The sequence below is a fragment of the Leptonotus elevatus genome, chromosome 10 (assembly GCF_054856555.1).
Source record: "Leptonotus elevatus isolate MCC_2025b chromosome 10, RoL_Lele_1.0, whole genome shotgun sequence".
NCBI lineage: Eukaryota > Metazoa > Chordata > Actinopteri > Syngnathiformes > Syngnathidae > Leptonotus > Leptonotus elevatus.
In genome coordinates, this window is record NC_141248.1 from 18,641,470 (window position 1) to 18,659,940 (window position 18,471).

The 18,471-nt window shown below is 39.4% G+C and overlaps 1 protein-coding gene across 4 annotated transcripts in view; it reads right to left on the minus strand.

The window, feature by feature from the left end:
* The window catches only part of nxph4 (neurexophilin 4), an 85,582-nt gene that overhangs the window by 38,118 nt on the left and 28,993 nt on the right, over nt 1-18,471 (minus strand). Inside the window, exon 1 of one of the 4 annotated variants that reach the window (XM_086087052.1) lies at nt 6,435-6,926. The exons of the other annotated variants lie outside the window; for them this stretch is intronic. Coding sequence (XP_085943178.1) covers nt 6,435-6,488 — 54 coding nt within the window. The 5' untranslated portion in view covers nt 6,489-6,926. Of the gene's footprint in view, nt 1-6,434; nt 6,927-18,471 lie in introns of those variants that run through there. 4 annotated transcript variants of the gene reach the window in all.

The window sequence follows — 18,471 nt, forward strand, 5'->3', positions numbered from 1 at the left end:
TCCATCATCAATCAGCTCAAAACTTTAGGTTCATTTTCAAAAGTTGTTGGTACGATCATGAACTAACGACATTTTACGTTAATTAAAACAAAGTAATGAGTTACACCAATTGCCAATCACAATCTCAAAACATCTCAAAGTAGTCCATCCTTTAAGTAATGGGCCTGTTGTCGATCGTCACCTTGAAAAAAAAATTGTCACATATGTTGGTAATTAAAACAAAGTAATGATATTCACCAATTGTTGTATTTTTTAAGTTGATGGTACATGGTTGATTAAACAAAGTAAAAGTATCACCTATTGTCCATCACCAGGACAAACTGTTATGTTCACTTTATTTACAAAGTAGTCGATAATTTACTTATGAGAAATACTGGCCAACACCCACCGTATTCTTTTCAAGGTTGTTGATTCTTGGCTTATTAAAACAAAGTCATGGTTCCACCAATTATCAGACATCGACTCAAAACTTTATATTTAATTTCAAAGCTCAGTACTTGGTCTATTAAAGCAAAGTAATAGCCTGGACTACATCTGTTGCTGATCATCATCTTAAAACCTTACGATCATTTTCACAAGTTTTCTGAACCATCATTTTACTTTATTTTGAAAGTTTTCAGTACAGTAACCCACAAATAGCAATTAAACCATCTTATTATCCTCAGCAGCTCCAGTTGAAGCATACATTTAAAATGTTCCTTTCCTTCAAGTACTCCAAATGTGAAGGACATCAGGGACATTGATAAATGATTGAATATCTTTACCATTATTTATCCTAAAATGACAGCACACATTCACTCCTCTCGTAGTCCAACTTCATGTACAGCCCGCACCATAAACACACAATCGATAAAGAAATGAGAAATAAAGTGATGTTATTGCGCTGGTGTGGTGTTTGCAACAACGTCCACCAGAAGCTTGATTTGACCTCAGCGAGGACGATTGAATGAATGCACGTGACCTCCTGAATGTGACGCAAAATAGAAAACCTTCATTTTAATTAAACGTGGAATGGCTGTGTGCTATTTTGTATTTGAATGTAAACCTACCAGGGTAGAGAAGGGGAAGGGCATATTTTTGCTGTAAATGATTCTGCTAGGTAGGTAAAGCTGAAGCTTTTTTGAAATGAAGACAATTTTTTTTTACGTACGACTACTACGTTATGCTGTTTCCTTGGCAACGAGGGCAGATTGTTGTGCTGCCCTACATGGAAGTGAAAGGACACAAAGAAACAGCAGGGACAGTTAGCAAGACACAATATAATGCCACTATCACACAAACCGTACTACTCGAGGGTTGTAGTAACTCACTCAATCTGAGGTGGAGAATAGAAAAAACGGAGGAGAAAGAGATTCGCCTGTATTTACTTCTCGGGATATTGGCTGTGATAAGGAGACATTTTATTCAAGAGGACACTTAGGGACACCAAGAAATGGAGCACAGCAACAAAATGGAGACTGTGGAGTGAAATGCTGCGGCATCTGGTTAGCATGTGTGTTTATTTTTATTTTATTTCAACTACCAAAACTTACCTTTAAAGATAACATTCAGAAAATGAAATAATATTATATTAAAATAATAGCAATAAAAATAATTGAATAAAAATAAAGACCTGCTGTATGCCACATGGCCTCTTAGGGGCAGTATGCATGCATGGAGATAAACACTTACATTGAGATAAAAAGAGTAAAAGAAGAAAGTTGCAATTGAACTGTATTCATATAACTCGTTTTTACAGATTAGGAAGAATATATTCCTGTGAGTATTGCTATATTACCTGTCAGTATAATAATTATTTGAAGGTAGATAAATACCTCTTGTAACTTAAAATGCTAATTTTGCTAGCTCGCTAATGGGGTTTTCCATTGGCTGCTAGCAATGTTTCAAAACCAAATATGTGTTGGATTTAAATATATAATGTGTGTGAGATTTTTGCAGTTCAATCACAACTCTACAAATGGTCGCCACTGATAGGGCAGAAGCAAAGTCGCCACAAATGTAAATCAACCCCGGAAGGGAGTCGAGATTCGAACCTCTCGAGTGTGAGGCAGACATGCAAACCTCGACGCTGTAATATCTGAAAGTATAGCTTGCACATTTTGTAGATTATGTTTTAATTAAATCCATATTTTCATTAAATAACCATCCATCACATTTCTGGCATCGAGCTCCGACTACCTGACAGACGCGTTCTGTATTTCGGCATTATACGTGATTACAATATATAGAATGTCATCTTCCTTGCTTAATTAAAATACTGTCTCCTTAAGGCGAATGGAAGCAAAAGCTTGAGGTGAAATTGTTCATGTTACAAGCAAACATGCCACGTGGGAGAGAGGAAACATGAAACACAGGGAAACTTTCCAAAGTGGAACGATCCAAATCCAAATGTGGGGAAATGTGGAATTCAACTAACTTTCTCAAACAGTCATTGAGATTGAAAAACTTGAACTTTCTGTGACACGGGAAAGTACCATGCAGGTAAAAGATTCAATTTAACATTTACTTTACCATATTTTTCACTTTTTATGTGGCTTACGTGAACTTTTTGTGCCTGCAAAAACGATTTGTTGCTTAATGTGAAACAAACCATGTAACGAATGATTAAACTAAACCATTCAAATATTTTTTCCCCCATTTGAAGCTTAAGGAAAGACTTTGATGTGTGGGCACAATTTGCGCTGATAGCGGCAGTAAATGTGATTGCTTCCGTTGTCATGATTCCGCAGATTACATATCAAATCTCTGGGCCGAATGAGCATATACTGTCATTTACACAGATTACAGCATGCTGGTGGAAAGTGGGCCATTCGACATCATCAACAAGCATGGACAGAAAGACTCTCACTTGGAGAAGGGTGGTAAGAAAAATAACAAAAACACCAACCACTTGTTTAATCCCCGGTGAGAAAACAATGTATTGTTAGAAGACTCAAACTGTGTAGAAGGACATTTCTTGAACGATAGATGCAGTGGATGTTAAAATTCTACACACGCCGGTTCAAATATGAGGTTTTTGTGAGGCCCAAAAAATGGACAAAAATGAATCATAAAAAAATAAATATATATATATATTATTATTATTATAATTATTATATACTTATTAATTACTGTATATACATAGCCTAAATTATATACATATACTATATTGAATTTAAAAAAAAAACATGTTCAAGAGGAGAAGGTAAAAAAGGGGGGGGGGGGGCTTACTTAAAAACTTAGACCACATGTTTGCACCCTCTTATGACTCAGATAGTGGCTTTGTTCAGAATGACCCAATCACATTCAAACTCATGTTAAAAGGGGATCAGCACACACCTGACAAAATGTAAAACAGCCATTACTTGCCAGAAATTTCTGCAGCTTGTCTTTTCATCAATTTTGGGGTGAAGTCAATTCTCTAAAGTCAGTGTTTTCTCCAGTGGAGGTTGGCTGTTTTCACTGACTGTCTTTCATGGTAGGCCTAAACTGCAAATTATTTTGTGCCCTTTTTCCTGATACCTTTGGACAATGTGATCGCTCTGATGCTGCGGAAGCTCCCCGCAGACCATAATTTGGTCACATCCACAGTCATAAGAGGGTGTGCACACTTTTGCAACCACATCTATTTTGTTGCCACTTTTGATTTCCCCCCCCCTTCCATTTGAGTTGTATAGGTTATAGACTATATATGGGAAAAAAATTCACAATATTTATCTCGGTCTCTCTTTTTGTTTTGTTTTTTTTGTACCACAAAAACCTGCCATTTGAACAGGGGTGTGTAGACTTCCTATAGCTATCATATAGACACATAATACAATTAAAGTTACTCACTATTTGTAGTATGCCCGTGGCTATGTGCACTTGCTAGTTGTTTTATAAGGACGAGAAGGGGGAGGAAAAGGAGGGGGGGTGGATAAGAGGATTTTGTCAGGTTGAGATGGCGGCTAATGCTATTGTTCCTACCGGGACCGCCGAAACGCCAAAGAAGCTTTTCAGACATCCTTTGCCGCTCCGCGTCGAGCTGTTAGAGTAGATACGCTTTCAAAAAGCACAAGGTGGGAAAGCGGTGGAGTCGGACGCGGGATGCTTTAAATGAAAACTTTTTAACAAAGTTGCCAGAATGTGAAAAAGCAGAAATATATTGAACCTATACAAGGCTTGGGAATAGATAGCAGCATTTTACAGCAGTCCATAGATTCAGCACAAATGTGCCTCTGAGCTGCTACAAATGACATCATTTCTTTCTTGTCCATGATCTCAAAACAGTGGTGCCCTGAGATACAAGTTGAATTTGTTCTGTGAACATGCTAGTATCTCAAATCAAATATGCCAAATCAAACGGACAGGATTGTACCATTTCCCGTCTGGGATGGGGCGAGCTATTCCATTTCAAATTGATCCTAAATCAAACTGTACTTGGCTGATGCTCACTTTTCTACATTCCCTCTTTCAACTTTTCACTTGATAATCCTTGCATAAAAAGTAGAGCAGCTAAGGACGTAACTCGTCATATTGTCAACCGTATTCAAAACACATCAGGGGGGTGGGGAGGAGCCTAAAAATTCACTGGCCCCTCTAGCCAATGTGACTTAGCAACATACAATTTTATTTGGTAGACACATTTATCATAAGCGGACCCACAAAGAAGACTCCAGAAGCCATGCCTGAAAAGGTACAGGAAGTCTGCCATTTTGGTTTACACCGGCAATTTTAGGGTCATTTTGGCCGTTTTGAAGCATCCGCCAAAGGCAAATTTGTCTTAGGAGCTTTGTCAGAGTGCTACCAATTTGCAGCTACATATATTAGATACATGAATGAGGAAAATATTTCTGTTTTTGACCCCCTTGAATGTTTTGAAAATCCAGCCTCTGAAGCCAGTTTGACTGATCAGCATAAGATTTGGTCGACATGTCGTCTATCGTGTGTAGACCCACAAAAAAGCCTCCGTATGCCCGAAAAGACAAAAAAAAAAAAATCATTTTGTGCCCTTTTGCAGGTGTCTTTTGAAGTCAAACGTGTCCCAGAGATTTTGAACAATTACTAGGAAGGAGACAAATAAATTATACTAAATGGTGAAGAATTACTAACAGTTTCGCTTAACAACATGCAATTTGGTAAACACGATAAAAAAAAACGTCATGTTATAAACCGAACAGCCATTTTGGTGTGAAGTGTCCATTTAGAGTCATTTTGACCATTTCCTCAAAGATGCACTTATCCTAGAGATGTTGTCCAATTGCTAATAACGGATGTGCAAAAGCCCAAAATGAATAAATAAATAATCCCAGTAACCTCGGCTACGTAACAACTCAACTTGAGGCACAAAGATCACACTTAACATCTTCAGTGTTGCTCTCTTCACTTTAAACAAAGCCAATCGCAATCCATTCCAACATCGTCGTCAATACTTGTAAGTGCTTTGAATTCTTGAGAGTAAGAAATCAAATTATCCGTCATGGAAGAGCGGGAGAAGGATGGATAGATCTCTTTTCAGAACATATGATACATTTACAGCACTATCTATTTTCTAACTATAGCAACAACAACAACAAAAAAAGCCCATTGATAATACGAGGGCAAACATATAATCAGCAGCAGAGCCAAACTAAACTCCACTTGAGCAGCGGCGATGCGGAGATAATAATACAAGCCAGCGGCACGTTCAACTTCAGAAGGAGACAAAAAATGAAAGGAAGTTGCTGCCAGCACAAATAGATAAATAGATAAGGGTGTGTGCACTGTGCACTGCTTTACACTACTGCACTATAGGGATGCCCACAGCAGCAGCAGCAGCGGCATCATTCACCGTCGAAAATTCCCAAACAACTATCATTGTTACAAAGACTCAATATAGACTGCCATATACTGCAGATACATGAAATTAAAGCATTAAAAGCAATAAAATAGTTTAAAAAGTTGCAATGGTGCAAAAATAGGGGAGGCTTTTTGCTATATTTGTATGCAATAAGTCTAAAAAATGTCACGTTTTTTTCCATTTACTAACAAATCGACATTAAGTTGCTAAGAAAGTGGTGTGTTTTGTTTCAATATGATTGAGACACAAGTGCCCCCAAAGTCCATCCTAATCTTTTAATTGCTTGATCTTGGAGTGCTGATCACTTATGTTTTTTTGTTGTTTTTTGCGCAAAACTGTACTTAAGATAAGCAGTACACAACTGACGTGATTTTAGTGCAAACAAACATTGACTGGAGGGAAAAACAATTCAAATTGTTTTGGGGCTATTTTAAACACCCAGCATCTGAAAAGTATGCTAAACATAAAAAATTTAAGTTGACAAGTGTTGGTTAGATTATAGATTAATATCAAACCCAATTATATGCGATTATGCTACAGGACAAGCCACTTTTTTTTTTAAGTATAATAACGCTTCAGGTGCTTTTGCGCTTTTACGCGCGATCCGCATGCGCCATTTGACTCTTTGAAAGCTCACCTTACGCAGGATCCACTGGCAGAGGACGAGCGCGGTCCATCCGAGCACCTGCATGTCACCTTCCGTTCACAAACGCAACTCGACGCCTCCTTGTTTGCGCATATATGGAGCGAAAAAAAAAGAGGAAGGAGGAGGAGGAGGAGGAGGAGGATGGACGGGAAAAGACGCGCGGCGGCGGCGGCGGAAATCCCAACCGCGACAGCCAGCCGGGGTGACAAGTTGTCTCAAAGTTGTTGGCACTCCGCGGCGCGCGATACTGGACGACAACTCGGGTGTCTCGCCGCTCCTCTCCGCCTCATGCACAACATCCGCGCCGTCCGCCTGCGCTCATCGCTGGACCTTGTGCGCCAAGTTTTGCGGCATGCAGAAAGAAGTCCGCTATTTGCTGATGGTTTGGAAGGAGTGCGCGCGCGCTTCCTGGGGGGGTTTCGGCGTTGTGAGTGGCTGTTGTAGAGAGGGGAAGAGATACTGTACATCACCTCTAGGCTCTTACGCGCCACTCCTTTCTCTCCTCCCACCTCTTCCTCCTCCTCCTCTTCCTCACGCTCTACCTGCGCGCGTCACAAAGGACCGCTGCCTTATATGGACAAGTAGGATTTCCCGCTTTTTAAAACAAGAGCAAAAAGGGGGAGCTAAGCTTAGCTATTCAGGCTCTCATCGTGTGAAAGTACTTTTGCACTAGAGCCCTTAAACTACCACTTTAAAAAAAGAGTACTTCAAGTTCCACTAAAACTAATACATTTATTGGAAGCCATTTTGTGCATTTAACGATATGCTCAACTATTGGGAAATAAATGTTATTCTTAAATAATGATTCGATTAAATGCTGTGCACACAAATTAGATAAGATTCCAAGTACCAAAATAAAAATGGAAAAACATTTAATGCAAATATGTTGCACGAAAACAACACAACTGAACTGTACTTAAGCAATGATTCTTTTGCTTGCCACTAGAGGGAGCACGTTTACTACACTTTAAGAATCAATGCCCTGTGACTAGAAGATACTAGGAAATGAGGTGTATCAAAGCTACCTAGTCCATATTTGGGCATAGGGGGGCAGGACTGGATGTATGATATCATAGGAAACGTGCACACATTTGGGTAAATGGGCGGGGCCAGAAGTAAATGGGCGGGACTTCGACCAGAACGGAAGGGACAGAACGTGATGTCACATGTCAAACATTTTGACGAGAAGGGGATATTAAACCTCTGAAAATCAATAGGTTTCTTCTCCACACTCTAAAACGTGGTGGTTTGGGTAAAGGACAACCATGGACAGGCATTACTGCATAGCCAAAGCAGCAGAGATGTGCGAAGTTCGAATTGTACTAGCTTTATTAAAGAGACCGCCCCCCCAAAAAAAAGAAGGTGTTTTACACGTGTCACAGGAAAGTAGCAGTCTTGTACACACACGACTGTTTAGTTCCATGGCAAAAAGTATATTTAAAAGGCAAAACGAAGAAGCGACCCATCGGCACAACAAAACAAAGAAGCGGCACCATGTGGCGCAGTGCAGTATTACGGACTGTTACAAAACACACACCCAGAACGAAGAACTTGCATAAAAAAACAAAATGAAAAATAAAAACATGTGCCCCCCCCCCAAAAAAAAAGGTCCTGATGTGATTAAGGCACTCAAAGCAGCTAGCATTAGATCAAATTCATAATCAATCAACCCACATTTGTGTCCCGCGGCCCTTCATGTCCAAAAAACTGACCCTGCTGCCTCTTTTCTTTTGGTCCCGCCAACCCGACGAACTGTGTTGTATTAGAAACAGCACGCGGCCACTCACCCAATCCACGACAAAGAGCAAATTCATCAGGGCAACTGTCATGAATGGAAAAAAAAGTTGTGTAGTTTGAGCTCGACTAACTTGAGGGCACTGATTTCTCTAGGACGATTTCATGTTCTTTTTTTGGGGTTTCTACGGCGAAAATGCCAGTTCATGGCATACGGTTGTACCACTAAATCTGGGATAAGACATGTATATGGCAGTGTGTGTGAGTGCGTGCTCAGTGTGTGACACGGCGCTGCCTCCCTGTGAGATAAACTGTCACTGCAAACACTTCAATGAGGACACATGCAAATGTTACTCACTTCTTACAGTGTGTTTATTCACATTAGGGCTCCATCAAAAGGAACTGGTCCTGGATTTTTTCCCCCATTTGCTACTAAATTTGAACGAACTACACTTAAACAGATGGACATTATTATGAAAGAAGTTCTAAATGGTAATTGTGTGTGGGCATAACATTGTGGCTCACACAAGGAGGAAAACTAATAAGTCAACTATGTTGCCCTCTACTGGCAGGAATAGTAACGTCACTTTCAATGCTTGGATTTTTTGGGGAGGAATTCTGTCAGCCACAGAGGGCATACAGCTATTTTTCTTTTATTTATTTATTTATTTGTATTTTTATAAACACACAAAAAAATAACCTGTTCCACTTGCCAAGGGAAGAAATCCAATACTCAACTTATCAGCTCCATTTCTTTCTGCAGCTTTGGTTTGTCATGGACATTGACTTGAGATTTCATGACTTGTGTTTTCCTGCTTTGTGTTCTGAAACTCCTCTTTCCAAAGTCTCAGACGGAAATAGTTTCTCCTTGGTCCACGTCTGACTGCTGTAGCGTCCATTTCTACATCTCCTCTTGAACATGAAAGTCTATCAAACGCAGCGGGATTCCAAGAATGTAAAAACACGGCCGCCTTGTCTGTGATTTGCGAGCCCACAGCAGTGGGCTCTGTCCTAACATTCGCCACCCGCACACACACACACACACACACACACACAGTGTAGCTGCTTTCGCCCGGTGCGAGTGCAATATCATGATCCACATTAGAAGTGGCAGGCGAATTTCGCTCAGCTGCTCCACGTCCCTGTTCCACTTAGCGGCAGCGCCGGCGACTAAGCTAGACGCAAATGAATGAACAAGAAGCTCTGAATTTCCCCTCACAAATATCATCCGGCTGCCATTATTCTATATACATAGAAGTACTACTGGTAGGCCTACTTGTGTAAACAATTACTGGTATATGTAGAAGTTTTTAACTCCTTTACTTCAGTAAAAGTTTTTTAAAAAAGTACAGACTTTAAAATGGATTAAATATATAAGTATATATGTGGTGTAAAAATGTATTAAGTGTAACAATGAAGAAAGGATTTTTTTTGGGGGGGGGGAGCTAAGATCTTGCTAGCGTTAGCTCAGGACTTTATGCTAACAGAACAACAACATTTTCTTAGTTCTTCCTCCAGTCCTTGGTACTTCTTCAGCTTTTCGCATTCTTTTTCACATCTTCACTTTGTATCTCTGCCCTTGTTCCTCACCACTGATATAACTTTATTAAGGCTAGCGGCGATCAGCGCTAGCTTTTGGCTAACGTTAGCCTCGCCTGCTAGCTTCCACTGCACATGTGTGAGCACTACTTTACTGGAGCCATAGAGTTGGCATACGCATTGCACTGAAGAGTGACTGAGTCCCCCCTTCATATTTTGTTGGCCAAAGGAAACAGGAAGCAGAATTATCATTAATGAGGTTAACGTTATGATGTTGGTGGCCACGACCTGAAACGTAGCGCGCCATAGGATTTTGTCCATTTTTTAACCTTATGTATTCAAGACGTTTTCTCGCAATTTATCACAGTACAGTATACTACTGTGCTATATATCGGCTACTTTAGGTTAAAAAGAACCCTGCAACAGTAGCAAACAGTTAGCAGAATTATCCCTAAAGGATTCCTGGGAATAACACACCCCAAAAGCATATCCACACACGCCGCCATATCTTATCGGGAGGTTGTTGAGTATAATGCTGAGAGGTCAGCTGGCAGTAATGGAGCCCTTTGTGTGCGTAAATAGTCATTTCACAGCGGCTGTATAAAAGCAGCCAGGGTTGTTTTCCCTTCTTCTGCAGGTGGCTTCAGAATGGAGAGCGACGGTGTGCGGCATTGTCATTCAAATGTGTTGTCGCAGGACAAGGGAATGGCAGAGGAGCGCTAATGGGGAGCACGGGGAGAAGTGGAATAATTGGATGGGATGACGCGCGTCAGGACGGCACGTAACGTGCACATGGACAGAATCGTGTGTGCCGGCGTCGCCGTGTGGACGGGTGCGCGGGGGGGGGGGGGGGGGGGGGGGGGGGGTTAGTGTGGGAATTGACAGGGATCATGTTGGAGTGATATTTAGTGGGAATATGGTAACACGACCTCAAAAACAGGAACTTGTATTTATATTAGGGCTACATAATTTTGATGTTAAAAATCACCGCTAAATGTTTGAGCTGTGAAAATACAACGCCTTGCAAAAATATTACCCCCCTTAAACTTTTTAATGCTTTGTCACATAGAACATTCTATTTATTTATTTACTTTGTAAATAATCAAAACCAAGTGGGACCCAATCATAAAGTGGAACAAAATGGAAACAATATTTTAAACTTTTGTTTTACAAATACATAACTGAAAAGCAGGGCATGCTAAATTATTCACCCCATTTTCTCTCAGTGCAGCCAACTGACTCCAGAAGTTCTCTTATCATTTCTGAATGATCCAATGTTGACCTAAATCACTGACGGTGATATTTCGAGCATCCGCCGGCCTGAATGTATGCCAACCGGTCACACCGCAACAAGGCACTCTAAAGAGGCCACACATTTTTGGCTATCCTTTTCAGTACCTACTAAAAAAAATTAGACTGCATCACATATTGATCAGGGCTTATTTAAAAAAAAAAAAAAAAAACACAGAGGCTCAGACGACTGCGTGGCGATCGATCCAGTTCAGTGTACTCTGTGAGTGTGTGTCGGTGTTTACGTTTCACTGTGACCTCAACTCACAAGGCATTGATGTGTCCAAATCAGATGATGTACAACATCAATGCCACCCGGCAAAAAAAAAAAGAAGAAATGCCACTAATACATCAAACACCAGCCACACCGAGGCTGTACACATAACATCCAGTATGCGCTAATGCGTCTCTAAATCCAAGTCATCAACCTGTCCGCATTTCTGGAAAAACAACTTTTTTACATTTGGCTCGGATAATTTCAATCCTTAAATAAAAAAATTAGGGATTTAATTAATTGCATGACTTGAATAGTTAACTCACAATTAATCACACATTTTATATCTGTTCTTAACGTACAATAAAATGTACAATAAAATATTTTTTCCCAAGTCTTCATACTCTTCTTAACATGATGTTTTTTTTTAACTAATAGAAATATGGCTATTTATATATTTGTGTTGTCGCATGGCTTAAATAGTTAACTCACGATTAATCGCAAATTTTATATCTGTTGTAAATGTACAATAAAATATTTTTTCTACGTTTTCATACTCTTGCTAACATAAAAGTGGGAAAAAATGTAACTAATGGAAATATGGCTGCATTTTTTAGTCATTGATACAGTAATTTCATAATATTTCATCAAATTTCAAGTGTGTCGTTAAAGGAACTTTAAATTAACTCAAAATGAATGCACTAATTTTGACACCCCTAAAATAAATAATATAGTATAGCATATAATATAGTGGAAACTCCAAAGTCGAGAACTCCAAATGTCAAATTTAGAATGCAACCAAAAATTTCCGGAAAAAAACCCAAACTCAAATTATGAGCACGTTTTGCGATCATGTCTTGGTTGCGCCACGTGTTTGTAGCTCTCGATAGCTGGAGGGCTTTAAGGGAAGATAATATTTCTGGTTTGTTTTTAAAGTCTCGGAGCAACAAGGGAGCTCTGCTTCAAATGCATGCCTCTTTTTCGATCTCTTCCTCTTGGAAAGACTTCAGGGGATGATTTCGCTTTTGTAGTCACATTACTGGATTTTGAGTTCCTTAAGTCAGTGGCATCGTTTAAGAACAGCCCGAAAAGTACACATTTTCAGAAGAGGCAAATGTGAGCCTTTGAAAAGCTTTATCGTTCCAAATAGTTTACACAAAACAAAATCATTTCACACTGCAATTTTGGGGTACGGGCCGCAAATATTGCTCATGCCAGAAACCGCCGCTCATTTTCCGTGACGATTATTTAATCCTTGTCAGATGTAATATTAGCTCAAATGACGCTGCTGTCAGCCGCCTTGTTTGTGGTTCACGGTGGTTGCATCGATAACGAGGCGATAAAAGCAAGTTCAAGCAGCCATTGTTCTACATTTCCCAAAATAATCAGGCGCGCAGGAAGCAAACAGGACCTGTCGGCACTCTGCAACTTTCCATCTCTCACACACACACCACCCAACACACACACACACAAGCATCTGCTCGGCCCTCCTTCATCCCCACCTTATTAAGATTCGTATCCCCGAAAGGTGACTTCGTAGCCGGGCACGGTGACAAGCCGCCACCCCTCAGCAGCCAGCAGCCTGGAGGTATATGTAGGCACTGTGACAGGTAGCTACGCTCCCCTGGGACACCCTTTCTTGGTTGCCTGTGTGTGTGTGTGTGGGTGTGTGTGTGTGCGCACGTGTGTGTGTTTCTGTGTGCGTTTGCCCAGTGTGGCCAAGACAAGCAAGATTATCAAGTCAAAGATGACCCCTGACATAAGGCTCTCAAGGGACTGAAGATTTTTTTTTTTTTTTTTTTTTTTTAAGAGTTTCTTTTCCACCTCCAACCGTCCCTCTACTATTTTTTATCCCCGGACACTAATCCCTACCCCCCTCCCCCCCATGGACTCTTTGCTGAAGTATTAGTATTTCTGTTTAAGCAAATATGGAACGCAACCTAGACCTCAACTGCTTGCCATTCCAGTCACATACATTCCATTGTGCTCCTCTTTCTGACATGCCCGACTGAAAAAAAAAAAAAGATATATTCATTCAGTCACATATATATATGCATGATGTAAACATCTGTCTGTATAATTATATACAAAATGTAAATACTAGCCTACCCATTCACATATACAGTACAAAATCTGTTTTGCCAAATTAGCGACTTTTCAAAACCTTGGTGACTTTTTTTTTTATATCAAAAGCGACTAGCGACAAATCTTAGCGACTTTTTCTGTTACACAGTAAATTTTGTAGAGCAAATTTGACTATTTAGGGTGGGACCAAATAGACTCAGTTTTAGAGTAATATCTACACCTGGAAGAAAGTAAAGTAAAGAATCGAGAAAAAAAATACAAAAAATTAAAGCCACTCAAGGGTTAAGGAACAAACTCACGACCTTGAGCCACGCAGCTCCTGCTGTGTGCCAGCTGGAATCTTCGTAACTCCTCTTTGATAGACGCAAACAGTAGTCAGGTTTCCATCAAATTGTTTCAAACGTTTTAAGCAAATTGACTGAAAATGTACAAAACGGACAAGCGACTTGTGCCCGTTTCCATCCGTTCTTTTTTTGTGAATATTGAGAGGGGACTCCGCTCCTGTAGTTGGCGGTATACACCATATGGATGTGATCCACTAGTAATTTAAAAGAAGAAGACAAGGAAGCGACTGTGCCGTGCGATGACGTCGTATGAGATTGCTTTTGTAATTCTTGATAAACTGTAGGATTTATTTTCTGTTTTCCATCTAAAATAGTAAAAACTCAGACAAGGAAAATCTAATATTCACTTGTTTAATGAATTCTAAAAATAATTTCCGTTTCGTCGTCCCCCTCAAACATACCTTACTTTATCGTCCGTCATTGCTTTGGGACTACAAACGTACGTGTGACGTAATAACCGGTCAAAACGTGTGACGTGTATACAGTCTTGCCAGCAATTTCCATAGTCAAAATTCACATTTTCCTTTTTTTAATAGGCTTCAAAATCCACCCCCTCTAAGCATAAAAACTTTTATTTTGCGAATTTTGGCCTTTTTTTTGAATTTCTAGCGTTTCTATTCAGTTTTTTCGTATTTCTTGAAAAATGTAATACAAATGTGTTGATGGAAACCCAACTAGTAGAAGGGTCATAGCTGAGGTGGTAGTGAGGCAGTTTCCCAAACTGAAAGTCGTGAATTCGTTCACCAACCTTTGAGTGACTTTTATTTTGTTGTTTTCAATTCTTTATTTTACGCTCTTCCAATAAAGTCTATTTGGTCCCACTCTAAATCGTCAAATTTACTCTACAGACTTTACTCTGTAGACAAAGCATTTAATGAAGTTATTTTGAGAAGTGATGGCCTAATTTCAATGACAAAATTAAAAAAAACAAGAAATTTTGTTTGTAGTTCTAAACATATAACGGGTGTTTTTTTACTCACTTTTTTCCCCTCCCACGCTGTTATTCCTATCTTCTACGGCATCCATTACAATTACATGCAAATGGTGGATTATGCAAATTAGGTGATGATGTCATTTAACGCCAAGAGCTACATTCCTTACTGGGGAATTGGCAACACTGTACAGGATGCGCCTTTGCATTAAAAATGCTCATATACTACAAAGTCTGACACTTTACACCTGTCTCTCCTCCGAAATACCAAATAAACAGGTTGAAAGGCAAATTGCAGCGCACACTTTCATGAACAATATGAATAAAAAGAAGCAGATTAGAACGTGAAAAGGAGAGATGAATTAATAAGCAACCTCTGAAAAGTCAAGAAGACTAAAAGGTCCTCCACATTGCAAAAAGACAACATCTGTGGGCTGATGAACTGTTGCTAAATTGGGCTTAAAAAAAAAAAAAAAGGAAAGAAAAAAGAAAATCAGCTAATGATGGTCCAACACTTTCCTGTTCACAGTTCGCAAGTGAAATCTCATGATCACATCACCGGCAATTAAATGTGTTTGGTCGGCCGGAGAGGAAATTTTTACACCATGAACATCACGAGGCAAACGGAGACAGATGAACAAACAAGTGGTGGGGAGGAAAACTATGTTCAGGCGAGAAGACAATTTCCACCAAGTAACTCCTTGTCGACAATACAGTCAAAAAAGCCACCGAGTTGATTATCATTCAAAGGCCGAGATGGGATACGGGGCTCTTGCTGAGGCCGGAGCAGTTTAGGTTATAACGAGCTCCTTTGTGCCTTCCCACCTGCACAAAACCAGGTTCCCTCTTACATTGCATTGCATTGTGGGAGCTTGTTAAGAAGCAGTCTACCGCCAAGCAGCATGTCTTATAGTTGTGTACCAACATCGCGATGCTCACTGCCCCCCCTCACGTATGATAACATGCATACAATATGTCTGTCCATTCACAAATACTGTACACATCATGTGAACAATACACACATAAAAAACAACTGTTCTTCCATTCACACACACACACACACACACACACACACACACACACACACACACACACACACACACACACACACACACACACACACACACACACACACACACACACACACACACACACACACACACACACACACACACACACACACACACACACACACACCCACACACACAAAAGGTGTGTCCACTTTTTGAATTTCAATCAGAAAGCAGACGTAGGCAGTGGATGTCTGACCAGGAATCCGAATGAAGAGCAAGCGCCGTAAAAAATGCATTAAGATGAGTGGAAAGTACAAATCTTTTTCTGCTTGGAGACAGTAACTGTTCGGTGATCAAGCTTTACAATCCAAACAGGATGTTTGTACTGTACTAATAAGAAAGAATATGGGCTGGACAGACATAAAAAACAAAAGTGTTATTCTCTTTGTTTTGTATCTTGCAACGTTGACAAATAATAAATCATGTAGGGACAAAAGGTGACTGGCTTGAGGAGGCCTTTTACGGAGATTTTTTGCTTCCGCAATCATTTTGATAGAAGCTAACTAAAACTCTTATGATTTTTCACGTTCAAGTTCAAGTGTTAGTTTTGTGCTACTAATAGCTTAGCAGAGGGTGACCATATCATAACTATTTAAAACAAAACAAAAATCATAACTCTCTTTTGAAGTCTTACTTGACAAATAATGACATGCTTTATTGTTTTTGTTTTTTTTGTAAAATATTTTTTATATATATATATATATATATATTTTCACCATTAAAATTTTTTTTTTATTTATTTAAAACCAACCTTTTATTGTTCCTGCGATCAACTTTTTTTTTCCCTCTCATCGCCCTCTGGTTTGGGAGCACAGAGCTCTACCCATGAGTTCAAATTCTGGGCAACACAGCTCCAGATCTTATTTGAACACTCAGCAAGTGAGGTATGTAAAACGATAACCTCCTTTTTCATTAAAAAATAAATAAAAATAAAATACTTTTTTTTAATATATAGCAATAATAGCATGCACACACGAGCCCCGCTTTTCTTTTCTTTTTACCTACACACCTCGCAATCGACTTTATCGGTTTACCAGTCACTGTATCAACACAACACGGTGCACTCCAAATTAACGATTAAAGCAGATGGTGAATTTAAAGCTCTCTCTCTCTCTCTCTCTCTCTATATATATATATATATATATATATATATATATATATATATATATATTTTTTTTTTTTTTTAAGGGTCTATCTATACTGTAGATTTCCGTCTACAACTTAACTCCCAAAAGGGTTTGAAATAATGTGTTTTGGAATCATGGTTTATGATATACTGTATTTAAGTTTGAAATCATTTTATTTTTTTATTAGGCAATTAGAAACTTTTTTTTCAGGGGCGTCCATTACTTGCGAATTTTCATATATTCACGTCAGAGCTCGATATATAACCCCTACGTTTAATAAGAGTTTTCTGTATAAGCACACATACAGGTACATGCAATAAATAAGTGAAGAAATTGAATTTTGCCTTCCTGGGACTAACAAAGACGAATTACAGACTGTAGCCTGATATCTCTTTGAATTACGCTGTAACAAAATGTGCCGCAAATACTGCAGAATTACTATATTAAATACATTTTAAAAATCAATCTCCAATCTTGAACACGCATGAATAAACGTACTACGTGAAGAACCCTCATGGCATCTGTGCGTCAATTGGAGGGGTTTTCGTGGAGCACCTGTCTAACGAGCCACTGATGGCAGCGCTAATTGAAGTGGCCTAATTCCATGTCATCACGGTGAACTCATCATACATTTTGAGCAGCAGAGCGAGGAAAAGTGCTCGGCATCTCAAGATCGCATGTGAGTCGACTTTCAATCCCGGTGTTCAGTATACAGCATTGTACAATTTGTACATTCATAAAACTGCGAAGACTCATAATTAAATGTAAATAATCGTCGTCATGGAAGGACATTTTATTTATTGTGACATTTTTTAAAGTTTTTTTTTTTTTTAAAGGTCGAGAAATGAAATGAAATGAAATGAAAGAAATGAAAATTGGTCTTGAAATAGATGATTATTAGGTAATAAGTTCAATATACTGTACATATATATGTGATCATTTTATTATTTATTTAATTAATATCTTAATTCACTATCTTTCCCAAACTATTTTTTGTCCTTCAACATTTGTCAACCCCCAAAAATATTAGAATAGGAAAAATATTATCAGGTTAAATATTTCAATTAAATAAAAATGTAATTAATTGCCATTAATTGCAAGTACTAGCATTCCTTAATTTTTTTTTTTTTAAAAAGTAAGAAAATATTCTGTGATGCATAATGATCAAATGCATTCCAATTCCCTTTAACACCATGGTATTTCTTCTTCGTCTTCTTTTTTCGCATTGCTGACATGAAATTTAGGGTTATGGCCGCGGCTGTTTTGCTTTCATAAGATGAACTTTCCCGTGCCGTTTGTTAGCGGAAGCCCTGCTTTTAATGAGTATTTTGGAGGCCTGGCTGTAGGCTTTGTGGTGGAGCGTCTGATGGATGGCAAGGCAGCGGACAGTGGAGAGTTGTAGCTATGGAGAAGACACAAGCCTCACACCCCTCCAGGCTTTTCCATTATCCCACACTTTCTGGATCATATACCACCCTGGGTGAGTGTGTGTGCGTGCGTGCGATTGCCCGCACCTGTATCTCACTTGTGTGCGTGCAATCACATCAATCTCAGCAAATCCCACCCCACCATTCGTTCTGTCCTCGTCCCTTGTCTTCTTCTCTGTTGTGTTCAAGCTAATACAGTCCATCGAGTGGGACGGGACACAAGTCACTTTTCAGAAGCACCCCAGGTCAAGGAAACTTTGGGAG